Source organism: Acyrthosiphon pisum, chromosome A2 (genome assembly GCF_005508785.2).
Source record: "Acyrthosiphon pisum isolate AL4f chromosome A2, pea_aphid_22Mar2018_4r6ur, whole genome shotgun sequence".
NCBI classification, from domain to species: Eukaryota; Metazoa; Arthropoda; class Insecta; order Hemiptera; family Aphididae; genus Acyrthosiphon; species Acyrthosiphon pisum.
This window is the reverse complement of record NC_042495.1, coordinates 49,079,955-49,092,068: the sequence shown is the minus strand read 5'-3', so window position 1 is coordinate 49,092,068 and position 12,114 is coordinate 49,079,955. Positions and strand designations below refer to the sequence as shown.

The window sequence follows — 12,114 nt, the reverse complement described above, 5'->3', positions numbered from 1 at the left end:
CATGGAAATCGAGTGAATATCCAATGTTCTAAAAATTTGAATTTAAAACGATCATAAAAATTTAATTTGACTTTCTTATAGATATTTTTTGTTTGATAAAGGTAGATAATCTTATAAGGAATCTTGTATTACATTTTCATATCTTAGATTTAAAAAGAAAATTTTTTATGAATTTCTAACTCGAAATAATTTGCAAATTTTCGTGATTTTTCCATATTTTGTCATTTTTTGAACTTTAAATGCTTATAAAAAAAAACTGTGACTAACGATTTTTAATATTTTTCATCTGCCTTTGAAACAATATACTAGGAGCCTTCTATTAAATTTTCAAGCTTTTTTATCCAACAAATAACATTTTATTGATATTTTTAGAAAAAAAACTAAAAAAAAATGGAAAATGAAAATGTCCGTAAAGAGCTCAAAATAAATCAAAATATTTTCAAAATTTTACCGTGTATAGAAAATGCAAATATAAACAACCTGTGAAAATTTCATATATCTACGGTCATTTGTTTTAGAGTTACACCAAAAACCAAAATCGATTTTGTTAAAAATCATTTTTGCGTAAAAATTCCCGTTTTTCCTTAATTTTTCTTTTGTTTTTCACGTCGCTTTTGAAAACTACTGGGAAATTTTTACTTTTGACCCCCCAAAGTACCAACTAGATTCACTTTCCAATCATAAAAGTTACTGTTGAAGAAAATCTAAGCAGTTTTACTGTCCTAAAAGGTGATGACAGACACAAAAAAAAATAAAAAAAGTAAAAAAATATTAAAAAAAAAAATAAAAAAAAAATAAAAAAAAAAACACACATCATTGTAATCAATACATTCATCGTTCCACTCAGAATCTAAAAGAGTACACTTAGACAGTCTTTAATTGATGGTAATTTGCTACCCGTAATTTGATTTTTAATTGATTCTATTAAATATATTTTTCGTTTAGACATATTAAAAACAATCACATAAAATACAAAAATATAAATATTGAATATCACAAAGCTAATGTTACACAAATGACTGTAATATACTGACTAGTGACTACGTTATACACAATAACCTACATTCTGGTTTGACGATAAAGTAATACCAGATAAAATTATTGTTATCGTGATAATTCGGAGTTAAAAATAAATTGTGACATTATACCTACTGTTTTTAAAATATACAATAAACATTTCTACCAAATTCAAACGTACAATAATTTATTTCAACTACGATTAAAAGTCACAATGGTTTAAAAACACATATATTTGGGAATAAGTATTACGTATAAACAAAATATTTCATTACTCTTAGGCATAGGCATTTATATAGTTTTTCCATATGAAATAATAGATTAAATAGAATTTGTATAATAACATATTTTGTAGACAGTATATTTTTCTATAATTTATAATTTAAAATTTTTTTTGCAAAAATTTTAGTTTTAAAATAATTAAAAAAAACTGAAAAAACCCCTTTGGCCCATAATTTAACCCTATTACGGCACGTGAAGGGGTTGAGTTATCAAATCCAAATTTTCGCAGAATTATTATTTCTTATCACATAAAAAATGTGGGGGGTACTCATTTTAAATTTCTCAAAAAAAATGTTAGCCTCTATAAACTTAAACCACCCTAATATTGATAACTACCTACTAGATACCTAGGTACTTATTGTACTATGACTCGTATAACATAATAATATGTTGTGTAATCAGTAATCACTAGTTTTCATTTTTAAATTTCTAATTTTAAAAATAGATCTTTTAGAAATTTAATTTTAAAAAAAAATATTAAATTTATTTTAAGAAATTGTTGACGCTGAGATGACATTTATAGATTTTTTGCTGGTTAGCCAAGGTAGGTTCATGAAGTACGTTTTTTTCGCTGTAGTAAAATTTGTCAACCAATCATACAAATTCTCCATTATTTTTTCTCCCTAATTCTAGTTATATTCTCGGCGATAGCGTCTAGCTATCCTCTCGCCGAAGGTATTATAAAACTATATACAAATAATGGCAATTCAAGTATGAAACAAAAATATTTTAACCAGAAACGGAGTAGCTCACGAGTTTTAATTAAAGAGGCATTTGGAAAATTTATTCCTCTCAAGTGTATACATTTTTTTGTAAATATAATTGAAATCTTTATGTGCCCCTTATTATTCATCACTACAGTATGTTGACGTTCCTCCAAACATTGGCGTCGATGTCACTTTTACAGGAGAACAACATAACCACCTATGGCCACCGATACTGCAGATCGTCCAGGACGACGTCAAACTTGCGTTAAGTATCAAACAATGATACAATTAACGCTGCTGTACATATATAATCAAACAGAAATTTATGTATAGGAAATAAGACATGAAATTATTAACCAAAAACGACCAAAAGAAATTTGACTTGGGATACATAACTCTTAAATTTAAAACAAAATATTAAATAATAAAGTCTTTTTTTAAACTTTTTAATATTAATTACACAATTGGGTATATTTAAATAACATTATACAAATAAAAATAAATTTTTTTATAAAGATTAAATTTTGAAATGCAATTTGATTTGTAACAGCAAATTTTTTTTTATATTTCTGTTTGAGTCTTCAGCATCATTTCATCTCTTTTATCTAACTTGTCAAGACTAAAATTGAAAAGTGTATTATTTAACAAAATTAATCATATCCCTGTATCACCTTAATATTTCTCCGACAGATCAATAAAAAAAAAAAGAGAGTGTGTGAGCCTACCATTACACTCTGGGGAAGTAAAACTTCTTTCATAAGTATTGGGGTCCTAGAAATTATAAGTGAATTAGGTAGAGTGTGATAAAAATCAATACAATAAATATAAACGTGCACGCCGCCGCCACCGTGCATGATTTTCTAAATAAATAAATAAATGAATAAACAAACGTGTCGTTTCATTTTTCCTATCGTTTTATTTTTAGTTATAATTTTTTCCCCCCTTCACCTCCAGAAAGAAGTTTTACATCAAAAATTTAAATTTGATGACGTAAATATTAAGTGTTTGCATGCGATTAACAATATAAATTACTTTATGGAGTTGGAATTTTCAAATTAAACACTGTTAAAAAACCCACACTGCTTGTTTGCGGAAAAGATTTTATTATATATTAAGATTGATGGACCTATGAAACATAATATTGTATGATAAAAATTATAATATTAAACAGGTCGAATGATAGGAATATTAATAAGAAAATAATGAATAAAACAAATTAATTTATATTGCCATTTTATTCAACCAGTCCCTGACTTTTTAGATCCCATCCCTCACTTGTCAAAAACGTGTTAATAATTTTTGCCATTTTTCGTCGCTTTTAATTGCTTAGGAATAGTATTAATATCTTAAGCTTTCATTTCTATTTTAATCACATCACACCAATACCACAATGCCGCTATAATATTTTAATGCGGATCGGTTGTTTATTTGTCATCAACTCGAACGTTAACAAAGAAAAATTCAAAAATTGACTACATTCTTATTTACTATACTTTAGTTCTAGTACAATAAGCATAAGCTTAACCTATCTACTTAGTAGTTTGTACTAAAGCTGCAATGGACGAGCTCACTACGGTCCCATACACATTTTAACGTTTCATTTTGATTGAATAATATGATTATTGACTTAACGCGACGTTATCCATGCACAGACAGTGTATAACACATAATCAAGGCTATGAATTTATTGCACTTAAAAACTATTAAATATGCATGCAGATATGCGCTAAGAACTGACAAAGTATGCTCTAAAAATTCTTAAAACATGCTATAACTTTTCAAAAATATGCAAAAATAACCACAAAAATTTAACTTTTATTTTTATTTTTTTCATTATAATTTTTTATTAATTTTAGTTTAAATATTAGTGTTATTACACATTGATATGACTGATATGAGTATATGACTTATTGAGCTTGACTACTCTTGATCTTCGTCGTACACAAGATCAAGATCTATAAAAGAAATATGCTTAGAATAGATACTACTTAAAATTATATATTTTACCTTTCAAGTAGTTACTGCATTGTACAATCAATGATTTCTTTAGATTTTCAAACTTGAAAGACCTTCTGTAAACAAATTTTTATAATTTATATAAAGAAAAGGAGCGTTCTATGTCTGACGATGTTATTGGGGCAAACTTGAAATACGTCATGTTGCTACTGGTTAAATCTTTTGGTATATCTAAACCTATGCGTTCTCTTTTTCGCCAGTTAATATTTTTGAAATATAACACATAATTTTAAATTATTTGTTTTTGTTGAGAACTGTTTAATCTCGACTTCAATGGTACAATAGTCAATAATACACGTTAAATACCCGAGTAAAAATAGAATAGTTTCCATGAAACTATACAAGACATAGTTTATACAAATACATTTAATATTTTAATGTCAATTTAGAACAGATTGACCGAAAAAATGAAAATATTAGGAAAAAAAAATATACAAAAAAATCATTAAAACATGCATTTATGCAACCCATGAAATATGCAAAAATATGTAAAATAAGATTTGGTATTTGACCTATAAATAAGTAAAAACAAATTTTGGCCGAATCCAATTTATTATAATGCAGTGTAGCAAAAAAAACATGCAAATGCATTAAATTCACAGCCCTGCGCATAATATATATATAATATAACTATCCCTATACCTAAATTTTTTTCGGCATTATTGTTTTTCGATAAAATCGACCGATAACGTGTATGCGCATTCTGCATCTCTTCTCGCCTGTTGAACGATACGACGAATATCGAATTAACCACGAACAGCGTCAGCGGGAAGTTTGCGCCTGGCGCCAATAACGCGTATTACAATATTATAATAGCAATCGCCGCAGCCGACTGTACGACAAACTCGATTAAGTATTATTATCACCAGTATAAAACTAACGGCACCATTGTCATTTTCATCAGTGTATCGCGTCCAATCTTCAGAGAGTCTACTATACGGAACAAAATTTCGACTACCGTAAAAGTGAGTTGTACTATAAGATAACAAGTGCACTCGGCCGGTTATACCGGAGAGACATTCTGCTCCAGTGTTGGCGTGAAAGTATAAGTATAAGTCTTTAATGCGTAGGTTTTTTTCAGGAAAACTTCAACTAGAAAACCTAAACGATGAACACTGTGTCAAGGAAAATCGCCCTCCTGGCCGCCGCTCTGGTTTTGATCGCGATCGTCGGGTACGCTGTGGCGGACATGGCGGACGTGGGCTTGTGCATCAGGAACTGCGCCCAGTGCAAGAAGATGTTGGGTGCCTACTTCGAAGGACCTCTGTGTGCGGACGCCTGTGTCAAGTTCAAGGGCAAGATGATACCGGACTGCGAGAACATCGATTCCGTAGCACCGTTCCTCAACAAACTCGAGTGATCGTCTCGAACCTGCAGTGGACCGATTATATTATATTATTATATACTTACAAATAAATTATTATTTTATACGCTGCACTCTGTACACAGGCTGCAGTCATACGCACGGACTTATAGTAAACAGTGTCGATAAATAATTATAGCTTGATGATTTCACTTGATTAACGTAAACACGTAATCCATAATACGATTGTACGATATTGTAATCCAACGACAATGTAATAATATAATAAACCGATCTTATTATTAAAAAATATGTCTATGGATGATTTATTTCTGGTCTCAAAAAATGGGCGAGGACTGGACATATTGTGATTTATCGCTAACAATTATTAATTATAGTATAATAAACTAATAACGAAGAAATACGTTAGAAAACGATGATTAATCTATCATATTAATTTCTAAATTTTAGAATATACTTAGATACAATTAAAATAAACCTCAACTGTTAGTTTTTGTCATAATAATTAGTAAAAGAAAAATCAAAAAAAGTTTGAAAAACATACTCGTGTGTCATGTAAAAAAATTCTTATTTTATTATGTTTGAGAAATTTTAAATAAATTATATTATACATATTTTTTTTCTAAAAGTGAACGAAAAAATCCAACTGTATTTATTCAACCATAATTTTGTTAAAGGAAATGTACCAAAAAGTATTAAAAAAAACGTTTTGGTAGCTATAGAATAAAAATATTTTTTTATAAAAAGAAATTAACGAAACATTCCACTATAAAGTATAAAGAAACAATTAATATTTAAGATTATTATTATACTATTATCAAAAATGTAACAAACTATATTATAATTTTAAAATATTTAATACCTTAAGGTATAAATACTGATAAAAAATAAGGTGTATAATATAAATAATTTTATTGTATTTATTGTATTCTTCACACCAACATGAAATGTTAGCCGGCGCATTGTATACGCAATTTAAGTACATTACTACACCTCTGTGCATCAGTCGTTATGCGCAAAAGCGGTATGTTTTATTTTGAAACAAAGTAAGTATAGGTATAAAAATACGATAATACCCAGCAGTTAGGTTAGTTTAGTCAATGAAAATTGTTTGAATCAAAAGAGAATGTACGAAAAATCATCACATTATTGATGGTTGTAACTATATTAAATTTAAAAATAAACGGTTTTTTATAGTAGTTTTATAGGAGTAGACGTCATCAGATAAATGTTCACTTGCTCAAACTAACATTTACTTAAGCGGAGTGAATTTTTTAAATAGTCCAATATTAATATCATGGTTTCGTAATTGCTATTATATGAGTTAATTGATTCAGTTTAATTATATTCAAACGAAAAATACATTTATTTCCTCATCAAGATTTTTTGTGTGTTCTTCTTCAAATGTATTACATAGATAATTTATCATATAATTTATCATATAATATTATCTTGCTTTTTTGTCGTTTCTTATAACTCGTCTATTTCTTCCAATTTTTCCTATAAATTATTATAAATTACGTTTGTTAATTTTTCTTTAATCTAACGTAATAACGTTACCTAACATATTTTATTGTGTTATTTTAAAAATAGCGCAAATAAACTAATGTATTTTCAATGAGGTGCCTAAAAAGGTGGGAAAGTGGATACCAATCTGGTGTAGGTACATTATAAGGTGTTGTGTAGGTCACTGTAATTGGATGTGTTAAATTGTAATTCAATCATATGTAATCATTGTATCTATATACAAAATACATTTCTGACCGAAGATGGTCCTTTAACTTATATTACAAAATATATTTTATAATTTTAATGTATTTAGTAATTTATCTCACTATTAGACATTATTAATAAAGTAGGTTGAATTATTTTTTCCGTATAAATTGCATTTGTTTTTTGAAAATGTCATTGAGTTTTTGTGTGTATAAAATATAATAATAGTATGCATTTATACTACACCCAGGCAAAGGTAAGAGTATCTTTATTCCTTATCGTCGCGCTTCAAACCTGAAGTATTGAGATATTTTATGAAAATAACATTGTTTAGCGAATTATCCGTCATCTTAAAAGTTTCAAAAACCCATTAAAACCCTTATTAAATTACCATAATTGATAACTAAAATCTTTATTCTTCGCTTAAATATCTAATTTCGACCCAATTTAGAATTAAAATATCTATAAAAAAAAAATTGTGTTTATATATCTTTTAAATTGTTGGTTAGAATATGAACAACTACCTAACCTTGTATTACATTTTTAAGTATAGGCCAAACGAAAAAAAAAATGTCAAATGTCTATAAGACTATAAATAGCTCAAAAAGAGTTCAAATATTTTGTAAACTGTATGGTGTATAAAAAATTTTATATAAACATTGTTTGAAATTTGCATGTTTGTATCTTTAATTATTTTTTTTAGAGTTAGGTATACCGAAAATCAAAATCTGGCTTTTGAAAACTTTTTACTTTTGATCTCCCAGAGTATCAATTAAATTTACTTTCCTACCAGAAAATATGCTGAAGTAGAAAATCAAAGCACTTTTACTGCCCCAAAAGTTAATGATAGATCCAAAAAAAAAATACTCATAACCATTATAAAATCAATACATTCACTGAGCTCCACTGAAAATCTAAAATAAGTATGTTTGATAAATTACTCTGTAAATATAGATTTACTCACAACCAATAGTAAAAAAAAATCTTTTTGTTTCTCATTTGGCGCTGATAATTGATCATTTTCATTCTGCCGTTGTTTTATGTATGAAGATACATTTGATAACTGTAATAATTATAATAATAATTTAAATATTTTAGACATTCATGAATTCATAGTTGAGACATAAATATTTAATGCATTATAGATGAACATGAAATTTGATTATATGTCGACATGCATCGTACCTATTCATACTGTGATACCTTTGTATAATTTAATTACTATTTGAACTTAATAACATAATACCTACATAATATTTTACATTTAGAAGTAGAAATGCCTACCTACTCCCTAAAGTCATCGAGCTTGTGATGGGAGAACTAGTACTTTGTAGGGAGTCTAACTACAATAATAATTGCAGATTATTACAAATTAACATATTTTAAATATTCAATACTTAACTATTAACACGTATACATAATAATAGTCTATTATGTTATAATAATAATGAAAACAAATGGTTCCTTCTTAAAAAACATTATCAATAAATGTATTTTTGTTATTAGATATACAGTGGCATAACAAGGAGGTGTTTGAAGGAAACCACCCGGTCCGGGCACCCTTAGGACATGTTATACAATATGTATTATTTTGTAGTTAAATTTATTAAGTGTAAAAATATTAATAAAATTGATATTATTTATTCTATACATTGACTATATTAATATCTTGATTGCCCGATTGATCTTATTAGACCATTAACTTTATTATACAAACCTTAAATAAATTTTAATATATAATATATGGTAATATAGACTATATAATATATAAAAGAGAGTTAAAAAATGTTAGACCATTCATAACTCAAGAACTGGTGGACCGATTTCAAAAATTCTTTCATCATTAGAATTCTAAATTTTCTCTGTTTGTGTTACACCCAAAAGAAGTTGAACAATGAGAATTTTTTTTCCGTGTAACGGAACATCATACACCAAATATTAAATAACGAATTGAACAAAGTGTGAGTCTGCATATAGAGTTGGTATATTTAATGGCCAACGAAGTGCACATCAACTTATACAAAATAATATACAAAAAATCCTAAATACGCCATTGAACAGGTAGTTAATTAAATAATTGTGTTCCTTTATTTATATAATGATTCCCTATCATGGCGTTTTTTAGATTGAATAAAATTTAAATTTTATAATTTCAAACTATTATTTTCCCATGACTGTTTATACGTGTTGGTATTAATACTTTTTTTATTCTATTTTTATGATTGATAATTTATTGTATAATTGTTCTATTGCTAATATAGTTCAATAATATGATTATCGGTCTAATGCCATAAATATGTTATTCATTTTTTTTTCACCTAGAATGATGTTACGTTCAAAATAACAATCATTGGTATCAGTGTTCATTCGATGTACTATCGTCCTATAGTACATAAATGCACACGAATTCTTTTTCGACGAAAAGTATGTAACTTATATCGTTGCTGATGAATAATATGGAACATAATATTGTAATATTATAACTGATAAGTACCTCATCAGTGATGCATTTCATCGATTTTTCGTAAGAATCTATGAGAAGTTTCTGATCTCTAGTACGTTTTTTCAGCGTATCTACTTCTTTATTTTTATTATCCGCGTACGATTTTAACTGGTTGATTTCCGTCTCGTGTTTATTTATCTGTTCGGTAAAATTTCTTTGCGTTTCGGTCACTTGAATAGCATAATGAGCCCTCAAATACTCTGACACTTCCATTATCTCTGTAATCGTTTCTTTGTTTACACACGCGTCTTGGAGCGTGAGCTTCAAACCTTTTACTATCACTGTAAACTGATCGATGTGGCCATGGATTTCCGCTATTTTGTCTACGATGGCTTTAAAATAAGCAGCATTGTCCAATTCTTTAATTATTTCCCCATCTTGCGTAATTTTCATTTCATTTTGAAGCCTTTAATGGAAATAATACCACGATGAAAAAGATTATTAATTTTATTTACTATCAATATAAGGTATGGATAGATGCGATAATTGTGCACAATATTATACTCGTTAATTTCAGCTTTGATCGTTGTTATCTGATCATTGATTAACTTGTTCCTGTCGGCGACTATCTGAACTTTATCAACGATAAATTCGTTTTTTATCTATACATAGAAATTATAAGGTATAAATTAACAAACATTTTAAATACATTTTTCACTAGATGACTAAAACATTCTTACATTTAATCCCTCGGAATCGTTTTCGATTGTTTCTAATTGTGTATTCTTCTCGTGGTTCGATGATAATTCGCCTCCACCTTCAATATTAGATTGCGCTGCTTCTTGCCTCTAATAAAGAAAATTTATTATAACTTTAAGATCTAAATTTAAACTAATATTTTATTGAACGGTGTTTTTACCTGAACGTCATTAAAATTATCTGAAACAACACTAATATTTGATATTTTTCCATCACTGATATAATCTAACACTATAATGAGTAATTGAATGTATATTTAGGTTTAGATATAGATAATGATACATAATATGGATATCATTTTTAATACTCGCACACCTAAATCCCTTTTATACTAAATATTTTAACAACAATTTACTCTTAAAGTTTTCGATACACTCGATTGAATTTTCATGATTTTCTGCGTATTTCTGAACAGTTTTATAGACATTTGGTACATCCACATTCAAAATATATTTTTCTTGTGTGTCATTCATTTTGCTGTCACAAATGTTAGAACTCTAGTAGAAAAAATATTCAGTAAATTATAAGTACAATAATATCAAATACTATTCCAAATTGTATTCTCATTTTATAATAGTTAACCAACAACCATCTTAGAAATAAACAATATTTTCTTCATTATTAAAATATTTTTTTACTATTTATAACATTGTTTTATATATGCACTAACAATGTAATACACATTAAAAAATAAAAACCAAAATTTACTAACTACTAATTAATTTATCACTATTGGCAGACGTATACCTATATAGTTAAAGGCAACAGAAGTAATTATTTATCAGTAAGATATTCGTCAATTGGTTTTAAAAAAGTTATTTCTTCAATAAGTTTTGTTTTATATAATACTATTTAATATGAATGAAATAAAAACGTTTACAGCACTAATGCCATGTTATGACAATATTATAGTATTAATTTAATTTATCGTTACCATAGATTCTATGGCACTGTTGCAAGCTAAGTAAAAAAAAAGAAGGCGTAGTAAACAATCGTGTTTGTATACAGAAACCTATACATTCCCATTTAATATATTTTAATATTTGGTATTCTTTATTAAAGGCTACAGGTCTAATAAATGGACCAAATCGTTAGAATGAGGTATCAATCGATCGAGAAAATCACAGGCTACGTGATTTTATATTTTTCAATGAAATTGATTGAATAATATTTTAGTTATGAGCAAAAAATAGTGGATATTCTAATCATTTTATACTACCTTTTCCGCCGGCTACCGTATTGAACACGCCATGGTGACGTAAATAAATAAATAAATAATAATAATTAAATAATTTATAATAAAAAACGGGTCGTGCGAGTCGGACTCGAGCACGAAGGGTCCGTACCCTCATCTATAAACATGTTGGCAACACTGCTTATATAGTTTATATAGCTTATATAGTCTATGATTTTTCGTATTTGTTGTATTATGGTAACAGAAATACATAACCTGTGAAAGTTTCAACTTTCTAGCTTTCATGGTTCATGAGATACAGCCTGGCGACAGATAAATATTAAAATAATTCATATAATAAATAAATATAAATAACCAATTTATATTAAATTTTGATTAATTACTATATATACATTTTACACATAAGACCATTTACTTAGACTCCACCTTATATCACACATTTTATAGCATTTATCTTTAAGTTTTTTTCACTTAGCGTTTTTTTACACCAAGTTGACGGAATGTTTTTGTTGGGATAGAACCGCACGTATGTATAATATAATATATTATTTTATAACAACTATAATTACATTTGACTGTGATAATGTAGTCGCAAACCACGAAATAAAATTAAATATATGTAAGAACCAAGAGTTTGAGAAAAATTTTCTCAACTACC

At 27.5% G+C, this 12,114-nt stretch overlaps 2 protein-coding genes across 2 annotated transcripts; one reads left to right on the top strand and one right to left on the bottom strand.

The window, feature by feature from the left end:
• Positions 1–4,885: 4,885 nt before the first annotated feature.
• LOC100166489 (eclosion hormone-like) lies at positions 4,886–5,637 on the top strand. The gene is made up of 2 exons (XM_003246390.4): positions 4,886–4,987; positions 5,104–5,637. The coding sequence occupies exon 2, from the start codon at positions 5,131–5,133 to the stop codon at positions 5,380–5,382; it is 252 nt and encodes an 83-aa protein (XP_003246438.1). The 5' UTR covers positions 4,886–4,987; positions 5,104–5,130; the 3' UTR covers positions 5,383–5,637.
• Positions 5,638–6,605: 968 nt separating this feature from the next.
• On the bottom strand, positions 6,606–11,199 carry LOC100575978. The gene is made up of 8 exons (XM_003246389.4): positions 11,009–11,199; positions 10,617–10,758; positions 10,422–10,492; positions 10,243–10,350; positions 10,067–10,164; positions 9,554–9,968; positions 8,024–8,122; positions 6,606–6,846 (listed from the first exon to the last, which is right to left on the bottom strand). The coding sequence occupies exons 2-8, from the start codon at positions 10,732–10,734 to the stop codon at positions 6,817–6,819; spliced, it is 939 nt and encodes a 312-aa protein (XP_003246437.1). The 5' UTR covers positions 10,735–10,758; positions 11,009–11,199; the 3' UTR covers positions 6,606–6,816.
• Positions 11,200–12,114: the final 915 nt, after the last annotated feature.

Excerpts from the sequence above, each read along its gene's own strand:
- LOC100166489 (XM_003246390.4), top strand. The coding sequence starts at position 5,131 with ATGAACACTGTGTCAAGGAAAATCGCCCTCCTGGCCGCCGCTCTGGTT.
- LOC100575978 (XM_003246389.4), bottom strand. The coding sequence starts at position 10,734 with ATGAATGACACACAAGAAAAATATATTTTGAATGTGGATGTACCAAAT. Across the intron at positions 10,493-10,616 it reads GTGTATCGAAAACTTTAAGA|TGTTAGATTATATCAGTGAT; the intron begins GTAAATTGTTGT and ends TACTCATTATAG. Across the intron at positions 9,969-10,066 it reads ATCAAAGCTGAAATTAACGA|GCTTCAAAATGAAATGAAAA; the intron begins GTATAATATTGT and ends TTTCCATTAAAG.